The 18930-nt window shown below is 32.5% G+C and overlaps 2 protein-coding genes and 1 long non-coding RNA gene across 3 annotated transcripts; 2 read left to right on the top strand and 1 right to left on the bottom strand.

Annotated features, from left to right (window-relative positions):
• Positions 1 to 2416: 2416 nt before the first annotated feature.
• LOC133683167 (uncharacterized) lies at positions 2417 to 9068 on the top strand. Its single transcript, XM_062106704.1, has 3 exons — positions 2417 to 2756; positions 3373 to 3396; positions 8430 to 9068. The coding sequence occupies exons 1-3, from the start codon at positions 2564 to 2566 to the stop codon at positions 8774 to 8776; spliced, it is 564 nt and encodes a 187-aa protein (XP_061962688.1). The 5' UTR covers positions 2417 to 2563; the 3' UTR covers positions 8777 to 9068.
• A 5826-nt stretch (positions 9069 to 14894) lies between these two features.
• On the bottom strand, positions 14895 to 18634 carry LOC133682646 (fatty acid hydroperoxide lyase, chloroplastic). Its single transcript, XM_062106080.1, has 3 exons — positions 17878 to 18634; positions 15715 to 16096; positions 14895 to 15589 (listed from the first exon to the last, which is right to left on the bottom strand). The coding sequence occupies exons 1-3, from the start codon at positions 18322 to 18324 to the stop codon at positions 14943 to 14945; spliced, it is 1476 nt and encodes a 491-aa protein (XP_061962064.1). The 5' UTR covers positions 18325 to 18634; the 3' UTR covers positions 14895 to 14942.
• Positions 16583 to 17829, top strand: LOC133682647 (uncharacterized). The gene is made up of 2 exons (XR_009836711.1): positions 16583 to 17077; positions 17377 to 17829. It is a non-coding gene; the product is annotated as an uncharacterized LOC133682647 (long non-coding RNA).
• Positions 18635 to 18930: the final 296 nt, after the last annotated feature.

Below are 18930 nucleotides of genomic sequence, written 5' to 3'. Positions count from 1 at the left end.
GGTTTTCAAATTTTATTTTCATCATGTTTTAACCCTTAAGTTTTTAAAGATGAGAGAGAAAGTGTAAAACCTTGTTATTTTTTTTTAATTATTAAAATCTTAACTCGGAGATAAAATGAGTTAAATTAAATTAAGGATATAGAATTGAATAATAAAAATAAAAAGAGAACATGACACTAATTGTTAGATAATAGAAAAGTTGGGGACTAAATGACATAACTAAGCGAAATGAGGTCAATATATAAATATCAATAAATTAAACTATAAATACCCCATTTTTTTTCTCTCTTAATCCAGCAGCAAAGAGAATATGAGGGAGAATCAATTTTATTTACCAAAATTTAGTGGAAATACTACAAATTAAAGAGGTTTGAATAAGATTTAGGTTAAGTAGTAAAGGAAACAATATCGGAGCAAGAATCTAAAGAGAATAAGTAAAAGAGATTTGGGCATTTGGAGAGAAAAGTGAGCTGACCAAGAGGGAGAAATAAAAAGTGTCAGGATTTTTTAACTGGTTGAGAATCAAAGCTCACTTTATCACTTAGTAAAGGGCTTTAGACTTGATTATACAAGTTAAATTGAATACAATTAAGAATTGATGTCTAAATTGTAAATTCTAGGTTAAGGTTCATGAGAAAATTTAAGGGAAATGAGAAATTTATCTTGTTTGATGTAATTGGGATGAGAATGGAAGAAAGAAACTTAGAAAATGAACAAATGAAGAAAATAATCTTAGTATTGTTGAATGTGGTGGTGCCAGCCATAAATCTTATTTGATAAAGGTTAAATTAGTGGAGAAACTAGTTATTTTGATAAATAGAACTAGTGTCTTGATTAATAAGAAATTAGAGAAACTAATTACCTTGGTTACTAGGACTAGTGTCTATTTATAGGCAAATAGAGATAATAATTTCCTGATTAATGAGATTAGTGCTTTATTAATATATAATTGAAGAAACTAGTTCCCTCGTTAATAGAATTAGTGCCTTAGTTAATAAAAAATTAAAGAAATCAATTAATGTGGTAGTGAAATAAATATTCAGTTTGAGCTAGAGAGGGCATTTATATGTTCTTAAATTATGCTAATTGTATTAGTTGGGAATAAATATTTAGAAGAAGTAATAACAAATATTCATTTGGGTATAAGTTGATTGTATTTGATATTAAATAAAATTTCAGGTACCTTACAATATTATGCCGAGTAATAAGTCTTGTATTTGTAATTTTTGTTTAATCAAATGATGTTAATGGAAGAAATAAATATTTTGCTTTGTAATGTAATTTTATATAACAAAAGGTATATGAATATAAATTAAATATAAATGATGTATTTAAAATATTTTTTCTTAAAACACATGTCTTTAATTATGCTGTCCTCACTTTTAGATTTTACCTTGCTTTAAAATGAACGTGTGTCTTATTTTATGTTGTAATTAAATTAATTGTTTCATTATTCATAATATTTCTTGAATAATACAATTTTGATTTATTTGTGAAAATATTGAAGATTGTTTTTTTGTTTTTATGGTGAGTTTAATATAAATAAGGAAGTCCTAGATGGTGCGGGAATGTTGAATTTATTATTTGCAGGTTGTGAGAATGATTTGAGTTAATTATTTGGTGTTAAGAAATTAGAGGAAACTCTCTCAGATTTTTTATAGAAAAACAAAATTCATATACCTTCAATGATAATATGATATGTATACATTAAATATCGTGTAAATAAATTGGGATTGTTTAAGAAAGTTATCTAAAAAAAAAGGAAAAAAAAAGGTTTGATTAATCACATTCTAATAATAAAAAACCGATCTTGGTTTTTCCAGAGAAGAAATCATTAGAGATATTTTTTTTTAATTTAAACTAACAAATAAAAACATGATTTAAAACAAGTAAATGAATACAAATATAAATTAGAACAAACAATAAAAAAACTTACAATAAATAGGGTGCATTATATTTTTCTCTTACACAACTAGTTCTTTTACTCACTTTTTATATACTATTAAAGTTTTTAATAATTAAAATACTAAATGACAATTTTTATTATTTTTTTTACTGATAAAAAACTAAAATTTTTTATTTATTTATATTTTTTTAATAAATCTGATACGAGAGGATGATCACCATAATTATTTAAAAGATGTTTAGAATAATAATAATTATTATTTGTTAAAATGTTTTTTGATTATAAATATATTAAAATAATATATATATATATATATATAAAATTCATATTTACTATCAATATATTAAAATAATTTAAAAATATAAAATCATTAACTTCAAATAAAAAAATTTCAATTTTTTTTTAAACTGTGATGGAAATGCTATACTGTACAAACACTTAATTGCTACTGTTTAAAATTTAAATTAAATAAAGATAAAAATATGTTTACATAATTATGAATACAATCAATCACGCAGACTGCAAGAAATATTATACCTTTCACTGTCTTTTTTTTTCTTCTTTTTCTATAGTCTTCAAGTAGAAGAAGAAGAAAGAGCGAGAGGGGGGGAAGGAGAAGGATCTTAATCTTAGTAATATTAGATAGATCGAAAAGGAATGGCAACGAAGCAGCAGCAAGCGGCAGTGGGGGGGTTGGGGTTAATGGCAGTGTGTATAGCAGGATACATATTGGGTCCACCACTCTACTGGCACTTGAAAGAAGGATTTGTTGCCGTCGCTCGATCTTCTCCTAATTGTTCTCCTTGTCTCTGTGATTGCTCTTCTCAGCCTCTCCTCTCCATTCCTCAAGGTCAATAGATCTATCTCTGTCTCTTTCTCTTTATTACTTGTTTCATCACGACGTTTTACAGAAATTTTAGATGCCCACTTTTGTTTATGACCTGACAATTACTCATTGATGATGATGTTGTTCTTGGTATACTAATTTTGGGTTTTAGTCGTATTAGTTGGAAAACAAGTTTTAGTTAGATTCCAGATCCATGCTAGATAAATAGATATCTTCAAGTTCAGATATAAATGTGATGGTGTTTCATACATACACAATTACCATTGTAATACGAGAAGCATCGAACTTTCTGAATCATCCTTGTGAAATGCCTTTGGGTATTGGTTTGTTACAGGATGAAACATTTTCAAGACAAGTTACACCTGTTGTTTGTGTGTGCTCATTTGTGTGCTTGTTCTTGGTCTTTTAACCAGGCGTTCAATGCAGAATACCACATTTGTTTTGCTGTTAGCTTCATACGTAATCTGCCTACTGAATGTCACACCCATTGAATTTTTCGCATATGTATATTTGTTTCTAGGCCAATCATGTCTTTTTGAATTTTTTGCTCGTGCATCGGATAAGATTCATTATTCGTCATGTTTATACTTGCTTTAATTCTTTGTTTTTTGTACTGCAGGATTGAGCAATGCATCCTTCACAGGTCAGTTTATCTGTCATGAATTAACTTTATTTGAGTGTGAAATTATTTGTAATGTCAAAACCGAACAGCTTAAGCACTTTCCTTTTTCTTGGTCCTATATGTATGTGCATGAGCAGGGAAATATTTCTGCAGTCTGCTTGTGTTTTAATGTGTGATCAAAAAATTTTAAGTGACATTCAATTTTAGAGAAATTGCACTAAAATCCATCAGACTTTGGCAAAATGTAGAGGCTGCCTCAAGAATTCCGAAATTACCAGAAATTTATTCATCACAATTGTTAGCTATATTATGTTAGCAAGGGATGCATTCTGACATGCTGCCCTCGTTCATTGGAGACATGGATAAACTTTAGTCATCACAGTTGACATCTTTTTTGTTTTATTTTCTTTCCAAAATTATTTCACCAGGTGCATTTTGTTTCCAAAATCTGGTTATAAATATAAGATTTTGTCTATTTCAGTGAATTTAATTTTTTCCATGTATTGTGATAATTTGAGTTGTTTTTCCACTACATATTTTCCTATGTGTTAACCCAATTTCACACATCGATTTGCTTTTTAGACGGCACATATTGCAAATGATAAAATGGCTTCATAAGATGAGATTTTCCACGTGCATTCTAGCTGTTTCAATAAAGCTGTCTTGCATGAAAACAGAGAGGGATTTCTGGTTCTCTCTTTTCTTTTCTAAGGCTTTATAGGCAGTCACATGTAGAAGGCAGAGAAGTGTGTTAAGCTAAAATATTTAGGCGTCTGTGCTGATGCTTCTTTTCATTAATGACATTTTGTTGGACAGATAACTGGGACATGAAAGAACACAAGTTTTGTGAATATTATGACATCAATTTGATCTGTTATTTCAAATAACGATCTTGCTCTTATTAGAGGATGATTAACTTAACATACTTTTCTTTTGATTGGTTGCCTCTTCTTTTTCCTTAATTTATGCCTAGTTGTTTGTAGAGGTATGACTATTTGTTATCCTTAAACAATCCCTAAACACTGCAACATTATCAACCCCCCACCCCTCTCCAGAGGAAACTCATGACTTATTCATTTATGCTGTTTCCTTTCATACGTTCATGTATCATCTAATCCTTATGCTTTATTCTTTTATTTGAAAGCTTTTATGAAAACTGGACAGTGTCGGGTGTATTACAGCTATGCCAAAAGAAATTGAAAGAAAAAAAAAATATTCCTGATGGCAAAGTAAAAAAATGGTATCATGGTCATCTGCAGACTTAAATGAAACTTAGAAAACAATTTAAATTTACTGGGTTTTCTGTTTTAACTTAGGATGCAATGAACATAAGTGTATATATCTCTTTCCAGACTTCATTATGTCTCAATGTTTGGTATTCAGTGTTGTAACTCAATTTTAACTCCTATTTCACTCTAGTTTTTTTAAAATTCAAAAATACGAAATTAAAAATAAAATGTATTTCTTGACACAATTCGGCCACATTTTGGCCATTCTGTGATTTTTATTTTTCATTTTCATGTTAATGAATTTTGAAAATTAGAAAAAAATTTAAAAAATCATCTTCATTAGAAAATCCTAGCTGCCAGCACTACTGCTCTTTTTAATTTGCAGCCCCATCTTCGCCTCCTCTTCCTCTTCACTACCATTGCCCCTCCTTTTTTCTTTGCATCCCCATCATTGCAGCCCCCCCCCCCCTTTTTTTACTCACTGAACCATTAATGTACAAGGTACATCGAAGCGAACTACATGTATAAGGATAAAAATAGAAAAATGAGTTGTCATCTAGTTTTATAGTAACTAGAAAACTCTTAGTAGTCTATCAAAGGTTCTACGTAAGGAACTCGTTATGTAATAGGAAAGATAACAATCTCTCCATACATCTTACTTAAGATAAGTTGCATTGTTTGGTTTTTAATGATAAATGTATCTAATATGCTTACATAATATGAGTTTATCTAAACTGGTATATGTGTGTTTGTTACTAAAGTTAAAATACTATTGTGATCTAAAATAGGGACTTGGGACCTAAACCTAATAATAAGGCCTAATCATCACTTTTAAAATGCGAGCGTTGAACCTGTAAGGATGGGGTGAGTAACTGGGCGGTATATGTGATGCAAGGGTAGAGTTGAACATGTTATTTTGAGTGAAACAAGGGAAAAAAGACCGGCCTTGATTGTTTTAATACCCTTTTGGCTGATACATATAGTCATCCTCATGATGTACCTCTGTTTCCTTCTTATTGTTGAAATTCCCTTCTTTTTTTGGAATTGGATTCCGCCGATTCATTGATTCTATTGACTTTGATGTCCTACTCTACCCGCTCAGTCACGATTACGATTACGATTTCAACAAAACTAGTCGACTCATTTCCCAAGTAGTACTCATGAAATGGTTTTTTGGAAGTTATTGAAAAAAAGAGAAACCAATTTCTTTTCGAGAAGAGGAGGCTGAATGCGAGCCGTTGTTTCCCTTCAATGTCAGACATATTCTTTTATTGTCCCATTTGCTTTTTTTTTCATGGCTTGTAAACTTAACTTATTTGGTGTCACTTCCTTATTGAACTTGTATTGGCATAGAAATGCCTTGGCCAAATCTTTTCACTTCTTGATCTTACTCGTATCTAGACTTATGTACCACAAAAAAGGCAACACCTTTCAAACTTTTATAGAAAAATGGATAAGGAGCTTGTCATCATTGATCACCTCTGTCATTTTACTGCAGTAAATTTTCAAATGGGTTTTAGGGCATTCAACTTTGTTATACTTTGCAAACTTTGACTCCTTAAATTTTCGTGGCATGACCATGTCTGACATTAGACACTTCTCTGGAGCTTTTATAAAATCATATAAGTCCATTCCTTTATTTTTTTTCTAAATGTTTTTTGATTGCCAAGAGCTTTGAGAAAGTTTCGTGAAGTTCATAATTGTATAAAAGGAGTAAAATGGTGGCTGCAGTGTGTTAAGGCACTTCTTCAATGGTCCTCGTTAGCTTCTTAGCCTCCGACTCTTCCATAGGCTTTTCTTTTTCCCTGACAACATGTCTAATGTGCGGGGAAATCTAGCTTGTTGATAGGGCTGCGGTACCAAAAAAGGATAAGGGGCTTTTAGGAACTTAAACATCGGGGATTCCTTCTTTAATCGATCCAGTGTGGACTATGGCTTCTTGTTGAGTAGCTCTTGCTAGGTGTGGATGAAAGTCTAGAGGTACATCTGGAGATTCAGGAATAATGAGAATATGTTGCGAGGTGTGCATTCCTATGGTTTTTTCTCTATTAGAAGCCTTTCAACTATTATGAATACTTTGTTCAAGCAAACTACTTAGCTTAACTATCTCGCTTTTCATTAGTTTCATCTCTTTTTGGTGTTTTTTGCTCAAGCAAAGCTCTCCTCTCATTCTCCATTTTCATTCTTAGCTAGATATTGTATGTTTGCAGAGGAAGTTTAGCATTTCTAAGACCTATGTTTCTAATTTTGTAAAAATAAAAGAAAAACACAAATGCATAAAATAATAAAAACTCAATTGGGTTGTAGCCTTCAACCTACGGTGACAAAGGTCATGATGAAGAGTTTGATAACCTTGTTGATATCCTAAATTCTTAGGGGAATTATTTCCTCCAAAGATTAGGAAATTTTTGCAATCCTTTTTACTTATATTCCAAACTAATCTCTTTTGGGGATTTGGGATGAAAGTGTTTTAGGGTATTTCAGCTCGACATGAGTGATCTTGCTATGTGCCTCGATCATCTTTGTATTGTTTCAGAATTATTATTTTGAATGTTAGCAAGGCTACAAGTAGCTTAAAGAATGCTCAAGAGTAAATCAGTTCATTCATTCAGAACAATTCAACACATTGCTAGTAAATTTGAGAAGAAAAGCTCAAGAGTCAATTGAGGGAATGGACTTATCTGAAAAGCCTATGTGGTCATATTGTGAAGATTCATAGTGTTGGAGTTTGCAAAGTATATAGGAGTTAAATACCCTAAAAATCGTCTAAAAATTTATTCAGTAAAATAATGCAGGTGATCAATAATTACAAGCTTTTTATCTATTTTTTCTATGAAAGCTTGAAAGGTGTTGTCTTTTCATGGTACATAAGTTCAAATGAAAATTAAAATAAAGAAGTGAAAAGATTTGGTTGAAGCATTTATTTGCTAATACAATTTCAACATTGAAGTAGCACCTGATAAGTTAAGTTTACAAGCCATGAAAAAAAAAGTAAAGTTGACAGTAAAAGAATACGTCCAACATTGAAGGGAAATAATGGCTCACATTTAGCCTTATCTTCTAGAAAAAGAACTAAATTTTTCAATAACTTTAAAAAGCACTTTTTAAGAAATGAGTATGCTAGTTTTGTTGAAATCGTATTTGTGGCTAGTAAATTGAGTAGACTATTAAAACTTGTAAAATCAGTGAATTAGCAATATCCAGATCCAAAATAGAGAGAATTTCAACAAAAAAGAGAAAGAAAAAAGAAACATAAGTACATCATGTGGATGATTATATATATCATCCAAAAAGGTATAAAAACAATCAAGGCATGTCTTTTTTGGTCCACGCTTCTGGTCCACGCTTCATTTGAAAATAACATGTTTAACTTTATCCCTGCATCATATTTGACACCTAGTTCCTTGCCTTCATCCTTGCGGGTTCAATATCCAAATTTCACAAGTGATAATTAGGCTTTATTACCAGGTCCAAGCCCAAATCACTGCCTTAAATTACAATAGTATTATATCTTTAATAACTCATGTATATACTAGTTTAGGCAAATTCCTAGCGTGTAAGATCATTAAGTACCTTTATCATTAAAAAAAACAACAATACAGTTTATCTTAGGTATAATATATAGTGATTGTTATTTTTCTTATCACATATTCAGCTTCTTATCAAAAACCTTTAATAGACCAATGAGTTTCTTTATATATTTTTATTCCTTTTACATGTAGTTTTCTTGGCAATCTTCAGTATCAAACCACAAAATGTTACTTGGATGATATGATTGAATTATGATGTCACAGTATCTCATTTTTCCTGGCATATAATATGCAGATTGTGCGAAGCATGACCCAGAGGTGACTGAAGATGCTGAGAAGAACTTTGCAGAGCTACTGAAAGAGGAATTGCAGCTGCGGGAAACTGAAGCACTAGAGAATCAGCGGCGAGCTGATATAGTTCTGCTTGAGGCTAAGAAGATGACATCCCAGTATCAAAAGGAAGCTGACAAATGCAATTCAGGGATGGAAACCTGTGAAGAAGCAAGGGAGAAATCTGAAGCCGCATTAGTAGCACAAAAGAAATTGACAGCAATGTGGGAGCTGAGGGCGCGTCAGAGAGGATGGAAAGATGAGGTTGCCAAGTCCCATACCCACTCTCAGGGGAATGCTCAATCCACGTAAAAGACCTGCCATGGCCCCCTTACCTTTTTTTTTTTCTTGGTGCTATGGTATGATATTCGGAACAAAAAATTCACAAGTTCCACAGCATTTATACGAATATGATTTATATTTGGGATTCTAATACTCAAGCATACCGTTATTAAGGAGCCTTTTGAAACAACCAAGCTGCATAAAAAGGCCCAAAGTGGATTTTCTGTTATTCTTTTAGTAAAATGTTTTGCTTGTAAAACTCTAGAAGTAGAGATTGATTGATTTATTTTAGTGAGAAAAATGGGAGATAATATGTCTGCAAGTGGCCTACCTGCTACCGCTGTGGTTTTACTATTTATCAAATATATATTTTTTGCTCTCGGAATATATTAACTATTCTACCTACTACTGCAATTGGCTTAGTCATCAAGCTATTCCCGCAGAAACTAGGTGAGATTTCAAGCCGATCATTGCAGTTTTCAAGTCCATGCTCTGTGGTATAGGAATACCATGCTTGATGCTACCTATTGATCAATAAATCCATGCAACAGAGCAGCTACCTGGTATGTCTTCCAAGTTTTGTTTTAGCTTCGTGCGATCTTTGCTGTTGCTTTCGGATGATGCTAGCCCGACCGAGCAAGAACGTGAATGGCATCCTCGTTTTATTTTGATTAGATTAGTTCCTGTGATGCCTAGATTTTGGACACCTAGAGGTCCTAGATCGTGTAGCCTGAGCAATTTTTGTTTAAGCTCGTTGTACAAGAGGGGCTCTTTGTGCAAATCTATAGGGTAGACGGGTGCCATCTCTTTCGAACACTCATTTTAGTCCTCAACTTCCAATTCGGATTCGACCTTACGTCTCATTTGAAATTTAAGCCTTTATTTTTTTTAAAACCACGCTAATGTCAGCTAACAATAAACTAGGAGTTAATAGCTCTTTCTTTTTTGAACAATTAACGTAGGAATTGATAGCTGATTAGCCTATTGATGTTTTAGTGTCTGCATGCAAGTGGGCTCTGTTTATGCCCAGCCTATAGAACTAGGGTCGGGTCCTTGTTATCTCACTCAGTCATGGCCTACTTCAAAGATAGAAACTGGTTAATATAATTCGTGTGGAACTGTGCAGATGGATAATATAAGGATCATCATGACTCGTTCATCTTAGTCAGTGTATCCCCGCTACAAGACCAGACTAATCCTCTTCAGCTCGAGCAATCACCCACCTTAACACGACGAGCTACAGCCCAGTATTAATGTTTTTCTTTCTTTCAAGATATGTCAAGTTCAAATCTCTTCTATACATCAAAAAAAGAAAACATTGTAGCCAAATTCCCAAGCTTAGAGTTTGTTTAGTATCGTCAAGCTATGGTGTGTTGTACTGCACTATATATGATCAGAAAGTTACATTTATAGTCGTTTGATGACCGAACGTTGTATTACATGAAAAAAGACATTGCACTTCCGGGAAAGTTTCTTATAGTAATTTGTTTACAAGAATCATTAGGTGTTACAAGCTCAAGTATTTCTAGCATTGGTTAGCATCGGAAAAGGCGAGGAATTAGAAGGAGAAGATCAGCAAGATCAGAAGCAAGCTCAACTAGGAGAGTTCACGGATGTGGAAGAAGGTAATAGTAATGGAATTACAATTAAAGAAGGCAAGATTAAGGAATATGGCTACCTTCGAATACATTGGATGAAAGCTATGCATATAACATTCATTTGTCAAGAAAAAGACATTGTCATTTTGATTGAAAGTGGTGGTATAAATAGCTTCATTGATGTACAAGTTATTAAAGAGATAAATGCTTCTATTGAGAAGAACACTATGCTTGCTGTAATGAAATGTACAACTTCTCAAATTCATATAGTTTATGCAAGGGTATGAGTTTGGTGGGTTGTATTTTTTTTAATTAAACTTAATTTTTTTATAGTCTATTTTTTTTCATATAGTTAAAAAAAAAATTAGAGAAAAGTTGTGTTATAAACTTTATAAAGTAATAAAAATTAAAGGATGTGAGGAAACTATTGTTTACCCATATATATTGCACTGTAAATGACAATAGTAACTCACAATGTTTTGCTTTCTTTTTTTTTTCTTTATGTTTTTGAATTTTTGTCATGATTTTTTTTTCAAATTTGTTTTTGTCGATTTTATTTTTTAATATTGGGATAGTTGAGGATTTGATTTTATAATTTATTTCTTTTTATTTTACCTTTCTATAAGGTTAGCATGGTTTGCATGTTTACCAAGGTAACTCGGGTTGTCCTAGTTTACAAGTTTGATAAGATGTCTTTTTTTTAATTGAACTTGACTTTTTATCATTAATTTTTTCTCATATAATTAAAAAAAATTGTTTCAGAAAAAAAAGTTATGTTATTAAACTTTATAAAGTCCATGAACATATTCACAGGTTTGGCTAGGTCTGGTAAGTTCGACTTTTTTAAATTAGTTTTTTTTCCACCCTTAGATACTGGGTTAATTGAAAATTTAGCTTCATAATTGGTTTTGTTTTGTCTTTTATGAGGTTATCATGATCTAAAAAAATATCTCGGTATTGAGTTAGTGTTTGATTTCGCAATTATCTATTTTTGTTATCATGTAGTTAAATAAAAAATAGATTAAAAAAAATTATAATCCAAGTGGAGTCCATAACTCAATTCACAGGTATGACGTACTAGCCTGACTTACCCGATTCACAGGTTTGACAAGTTTACCCACTAATATGATATGTTTTTTTTTTGTCTTTTAATTGTTTTTAATTTATTTATTTTTAATTTTATCATTTAATATTGGATTGTTTGGGAAATGGAGTGCATTATTGATACTTGTTTGCTTTCAAGGGATAATTGTCTCAAATAAATATCTATTTTTAGGTCGGTGCTCAAATTTGTGAGCATTTGTTTTTATCATATGATTAAATAAAAAAATATAAAAAAGTTATTAAACCCAATAGAGTCTATAACCCGGGTCGTAGGGGGCGAGATTGATCCAATCTGCCATCGTCTCAATAGTTTTTAAGAAAATTAATCATCTTGAGGTTTTTTTAAAAGCTAAATCATATTTTTATCGATTATCAAGGTTGCATTTGGACCTATGAAATCAATCGATTTAAGTCGAGCTAGCTCTTACACGATTTAACAAAAAAACTTAAGTTAGATAAAGAGTTGAGTCGGAAGGTCTCAAAATTAACATACTTCGTTAGGTTTAATAACACTATTAAAAAAATTTCTATACTCTTAATTTTTTTTATAATTTAATAAAAAAATTAATATTGACTCACGGCGGAGCGCATGCCAATATACTAATAATAGCTTAAAAGAAGTAGTGTATGGTTTTGTGAGACAATTTTTTTCCATGAAAGTGTGAAGAACCTAAACAAGTTGTGCAAAACTCATAAGTGAAAAAAAAGTGTGAATTAGTATTTGCATAACATAAACACCTTCCCCCTACTAAAGGGTTTGATCACAAGATTCTTCTAATACCATGAGCCAAACTAGTTAATATTAGATCTTATAATAGCTCATTTATGTACAAGAAAAGATAGAAAGGTTGATTAAAAAGATGTTACAGAATAGAATTATACAACCCTATTGCAGTTCATTTGTCTTTCCATTGTTGTTGGTTAAAATTAAGAATAACAAATTAAGACTTTATGTTAATTATACAATTAAATAATTTGGCTATTAAAAATAAATTTCTTATTCCATCAATCAATGACTTGATGAATGAATTGCATGGTTTTCAATTCTTTTCAAAGCAGGATCTAAGGTTTAGTTATCACCAAGTGAGGATGTATAAAGAAGTTATGGATAATAGCTTTAAGAACTCCTCATAGACATTACAAGTTCAAAGTTATGTCATTTGGCTTGACTAATGCACCAACTGTGTTTAAAGCTTTGATAAACACTATGTTGGAACCATTTTTAGTTGAGAATGTTTACATTGATATTCTTTTATGATATCTTAGTATATAGTTAAACTCTAGCATTACATATCAATCATTTAAAGCTAGTGATGGAAACATAGAATAACAATCAATTGTTTGCAAAATAATCAAAATACTTTTTTTGTGTGCAATAAATTGAGCACCTTTGGCACATAATATCAAAAGAAGGTGTGACAACGTATCTAAAAAATACAAAAGCTATGAAGAAATGACCAATTTCTTATTCAATTAAATAATTGAAAGGCTTTCTTGAATTATCATGATATTATAGGAAATTTATAAAAGATTTTGGGGTTATCAACAAACATTTGACTAAATTGTTAAAGAAAAATAATTTTAATTGGAATAAGAAGACTCACGAAGCTTTTGACAAGTTAAAGGATGCTTTGTAAAGCTCCAATACTAGCCTTGCCAAACTCCAACAACATTTTTGTGCTAAAAACTAATTCATGTGTAAACAGGTTAGATGCAATTTTAAGTAAAAAATGGAGGTCATTAGCTTTTTTTAACAAGGTATTGAGTCCAAAGCATATTGGATTATCAATCTATAAGAAAGAGTATATGACCATATTAATAGTAATAGAAAGATAGAGACACTACGTGGATCATAATTTGTTCATTATTACAATTGGTCATGAATGTTTAAATTATATTTTAGAGCAGAAGATTCATACTCATATATATAAAGAATATTTAATCAAGCTATTAAGATTAATATATTAAATTCAGTATAAAAAAGGCAAGGAGAATATGATGACAGATGCTCTATCGAGAACAATTAGAAATGAAAATAGTTCAGCAACTAAAGGTCAAGTAATTGAGAATGACATTGAAATTATAAGAGCTATTATTTTAGTGGTAATAGGATGGTTTGAAAAAGTAAGTGAGATTAATAAGAATGATTTTTTATTGCAAGGAATGATTGTTAGGAAGATGTTAAATGCAAGTAACTAGCCAAATTACACTTTTGTTAAAGGGGTTATGAAATATAAAAACATAATAGTCATTGGCAAAAAAAATTTGAGGGGGAAATTGACGAGTATTACATTTAATTCATACGTAAAGGGTTATGCAGGGGTATAAAATCCCTATAAAAGGCTTAAAGCAATGTTTTAATAGCCTTTAATAAAGACTTTGGTTAAAAAATTTGTGAATGAATATAATGTGTATAAGTAGGCCAAGATGAAAATGGTAGCATATCCTGAATTATAACAACCATTTTAAATAAGAAATATAACCATGGATTTTATAGAAGGGTTGCCACACTCAAGGAAAAATATGTCATATTTATGTTAGTTGACAAGTTTATCAAGTATGGATATTTCATAGCTATAACACACCCTTTCGCAACTTAAGAAATAATGAAGGTGTTCTTGAACCAACTTTATAAATTTCACGGGTTGCCAAACAACTATTGTCATCGATAGAGATAAAGTTTTCATTGGCTTATTTTAGAAGGAACTATTTAAACTATTAAGGGTGAAGTTTCTAATAAGTTTATTAAATTACCCATAAATTAATAGTTAAACTGAAAGAGTTAATCAATGCTTAGAGACTTATTTGAGGTGTATAACTATGTACAATCTAAAGAAATGACATTATTAGTTATCATTTGCTCAATGGTGTTAAAACTATAGTTTTAAAACCTGGCCTAACAGGTCAATCAAAATCAAAATCAGGTTGAGTTTAAGAAAAAATAGGAAAACGTATAAACCTAGGTGACTTAGATAAAAACTCAAGTTGACCTTGTGACCTAGTTAACCTAACAATACCCAGTCAAAAATAAGATTGTAACTCGTTGATTTTTTTGAAAACAAAAACGATATTATTTTGTTTTATGAAAAAAGTTTGAGGTCAACCCGGGATGACCTGATGATCCAGTTAAAACTCATGACCCGGACCTTGGACCAAGTTTAAAAAATATGGTTAAAACTCTAGCTTTCATTCTTCCATTAAGACAAGTTCTTTTCAAGCTCTATATAGATACCTTCCATCAAGTAGATTTGCGGAAAAGTCTAATGTTAGCCGAAACAGATCTTGATTCATGGAAGAGAGAGCTTGTAATGTGTGGTGACGAACGAGAACGGAGAGAAACAAGAAGAAATTGTGAAAGACGTGAACGGGCACATCTGTGTCCAATCAGTCCCTTTCCCACCAAAAAAATCAAAGCACAACTCAAAAAATTCTTACCAGCCAAAAACTTAAAAACACAAATTTATTTATAATAACATATAATCACACAATCATCATCACTTAACAGCCTTTTCAACAGCTGTGATTGATGCAGAGTCTCCTGTAATAGAATCATACCTCTTAAGCAAATAAGCCACCATCATAGAACCAGTGAGGGTCACATAATCCTTGGCTGCACATTGTTTATTCGACTCACTTGGTGACCCCGTCTGCGGCCCATTTGACCAGTACAAGTAATTCAGTAATTCTCTCCCTTCTTCACCCATAAACCTGTCTGCTCTAAAACTCTCTGGATCATCAAAAACTTCAGCGTCTCTCATCACCAAGGGTTGATACCCACATAGCAGCTCGCCTTTTTTTATGTCAAAAACTGAGTCGTGTGAGCTCAGTTGAAAGTCTTTCCTAGCTCTTGCAAATTGAAGGGGAACAGGTGGGCTGAGTCGAAGTGTTTCATAAACAACTGATTGAACCAGTGGCATTTTCATCACTGACTCGAAAGACAAACTTGGACCAGCATTTTGTCTGACTTCATCGCGCAGTTTTTCTTGTAATGCGGTGTCACTTACTATTCTGCTTATTAGACCGGGTAGAAATATAGAAAACCCTCCAAACGCATTGAATCCTAGAATGAATAGCAGGTTATGGATGGTTTCTTCTTGATTCAGTCCGAATTCAGTCTCGGCATAGCGTAACAATTCTTTAGCTACATACAATTCCATGCACACTATAACATTAGTCCGATCACAAAAACATCGTCAACTCTGAATAAATCAATGAATCATGATTATGAAAGATGCAAATTGGAACTGATGTTGAATTTAAGTTTACCTTCATTTTTTATGAACTGGTATAACTTGTTGTAGTCTCCACTAACAAGGAAAAAAGGGTAGGAGAAAGAGTGTAGGAAAATTTCCTCCAGAGGTTGCAGGATACCAATTTTGATAGTGGGAAGGAGCTGGAGAGCAAGCCACTTGTCTAGCATTGCGTAGCCACCCTCAGCAATTTCAGGTGAGTTTGACGGGTCAGCCCCAGCTAGGGACTTCACCAAGAACCTAAACAAGGCTTGCTGGAGAGGAATCAGGTAGCTTCCACTGCCCTTTTGAGAGACATCAGTGTCAATGGTGTCCCACATCATGTCGAGGCTGGCTACAAGCTCGGAGAGCCAGACCTTGGAGCTGCGTTTCAAGACGCCCATGGCAAAGTTTTTAAGCTGCACATTGAAAGTAGCAGCTTACAAAACTGTAAAGAATGATATTCTTTGGCAGGTAAAAGCCTACACTTTCTGCAAAGTTTTTCCACTGAAATTTGATAAATCAGAAGTACCATAGATAGATTCTCCATAACATTTAATACATGTTTATATAATTCTCTGTTTGCTCTGATATAAATAACCATTCACATTCCGAAAATCATATGAAGTGTAATATTAATGCTTAGATAATACCTTACCAGTTTCAATCATGTTTTTGCAGCGGATCTTATTCATGAAACTGACATCTCTCAAACAAGGAAATTGGCAATTGGCATCCATTTTTACCATCTCAAAAATGTGGTTGGCAGATTATGATCGAACATTTACTGGCACTTCCAAATCCATGGCATTACATGAAAGATCATTTTCAGTAAGTTTAACAAGAGTTATTATTCGAGGACCAACTTGAGTTCTAATATTTGCCAACTAGCATTCACACCCACCAGATTCCATGATGCCATGGGAACTCTCTCTGTTTCAAACTGACACAATCATGTGGGATCAGGAGTGCCATAATAGCAGTCAAACCCGACTACTGTACACATAAGTAACACGTACAATGAACTGGTAAAAATCCAGATATTTGAGACTACTGAAAACCAAGATAGTCTCATGGTTTAAAAAAACACTGCGGTGTTTCGTTAATCTATCACTGATATTAAGAAAGAAAAAAATCTTGATGACCCAGATGAGAACATGAACATGAATCTGATTAGGTAAAATGTAGTACAACCAGTACCTTTTTTTTCTTTTAAGGTACAGGTTCATTTCATAATTTTGTATTTGTTATATACCGCATGGGAGTTGCCTAAAGAACTAAAAGAGAGAAGTTTAGCATAGATCGGACAACAAAGCAAGAGGAGCAAGAGGGCCAGCAACGAAGATTTCGAAATGTCAGCTGGTCGACAGTGTTGGAGTCGAACAACTTCCAAATGAATGGTGACTTTAACTCTTTTTATCTCTTATAAAATATCTAGAAAGTCAATAATTGATCTTATCAAAGCCATTTTCTTGCTCTACCATTCAAACCATGGATTGTAACGTGGGATAACTCATATCACATATCTTTAGCACTTCATTTTGAATTCTTTTTTAAATATTTTCAACACCTTTAACTTCAAAAAAAAATCCCCTTGGTCTCTGAAGTTTTTCATCTCATGAAAAAAAGCAATTTCAAAACAGAAAAATCAGCTTGTATTCTAGGGACTTGATTTTATTTTTTTTGCGCTTGTTGACAGGGTTCAACTTCACCACCGAAAAGGCAGCTCCTAATTCTCTTTTTAGAGAGAAAAAATCAGTAGTAAAAGAAGAAGATACTGATAATAACAAGGGAAGATCATTCAATTCTATTCTATACTAAAAGTAGGGTGCGCACCTGCTCCACCGTTCATATCAACAGTGAAGTATTTGCCTCTCTTTTTTCCTCAAATCTTTTTTCTCAAATTCTTTTAACGGTAATTTGGATTGCCTTTCCTTTCTAATTTCAGAAAAGAGTTCTGAAAAAGGCCATTTCTTTACTAAAGAGGATTCTACATGGTGATTTGAAAACGCAACCTCTCATAGGAAAGAAAGTACCTTTCTCAATTAAAAAGTACATTTCTTAAAAGAGAGAGAGAAAGGAGAAAGGGGCAAATATATAGATAGTTGCAAATTAAATACAGCAAAAGTAAAACAGAAAAATAATAAAAAAAGGGGATAACAATTGAGATTTATACAGTTGAGGATTGTAAAATATATACCTGAGTATGCTGTGGCTCAGAGGTATCAAGATAAGCACAAGTCCTGATATTCCCAGTGAACTTTACACTAGGCATGAACTCACCGACAAGGATGTTCTTCTTCTCCACAATATCCATGTCAAAAAGATAAGCAAAGGACTTGGTATCAAGAACTGCTACAACGTTCGGATTGACCCCAGCAAAGAAAGGAAATGTTGGAGGCACATTTGTGCGGAACACAGTGGACTTGTACTTGTCAATGCGTTTCTTGAAGAAGGTATCAGGGCCCTGGAACCAGAAGTAGTCTAGCCTGTCTGAGATGGGTCCTAACAAAGGCCAGCCGTATGATCCAGGGATTGTACGGAGTGGGAGGGAAGCGGGTGCTGGAGACTGAGTAGGGGGTGATGAAGACGGCATGCCTGGAGATATGCTCATCATTCGGCAGGTCATCATCGTGCCCATGGCCATGGATGTAGTGGCTGTGGTGATGAAGTGAGGATGATGTCTAAAAAATATCAACTAATTGTTTGTGTGTGATTTGATGACCACAGTAAGATACATAGAGAGAGCAAAGCAGGACACTGAATCTTCTTGGTGGATGTGGGAGCGTGTAATATCGGTGACGGAGATGGTGCCGGTGACGAGAGTGAGGGGGGGTTGTAATGCTGTTGATCAATAAATGGTGCTTGTGGAAGAGCAAAAACATGGATAAGCAATTTATTTTTTTAATTTCTATTTTCTTATAACTCTTTTGAATACTTGTCTGTTCACTGAATCACTCTGATAATGGCAAAGTACGATATTATTAAATCTTGCTCAACTTATTTATTTAATTAGTTGCGCATCCAAATCTCTTTATTTAGTATTATTTTCTTACATAAAATGAGTTGATGGGTTCGTTTTCTGTACTTCCACGTGTTTTTTTCCCTTATAATAAAGAGTTCGAATTCTAAAACTAAAAAGGCTATATATATATATATATATATATATATATATATATATATATATATATATATATATATATAAAGAAATCCCTAAGCATCTTTTTGAAAAAATTACAAACATCTATGGTAT

Source organism: Populus nigra, chromosome 2 (genome assembly GCF_951802175.1).
Source record: "Populus nigra chromosome 2, ddPopNigr1.1, whole genome shotgun sequence".
Taxonomy (NCBI): domain Eukaryota; kingdom Viridiplantae; phylum Streptophyta; class Magnoliopsida; order Malpighiales; family Salicaceae; genus Populus; species Populus nigra.
Note: the sequence above shows the minus strand (reverse complement) of the source record. Positions and strands in the feature narration are given on the sequence as shown.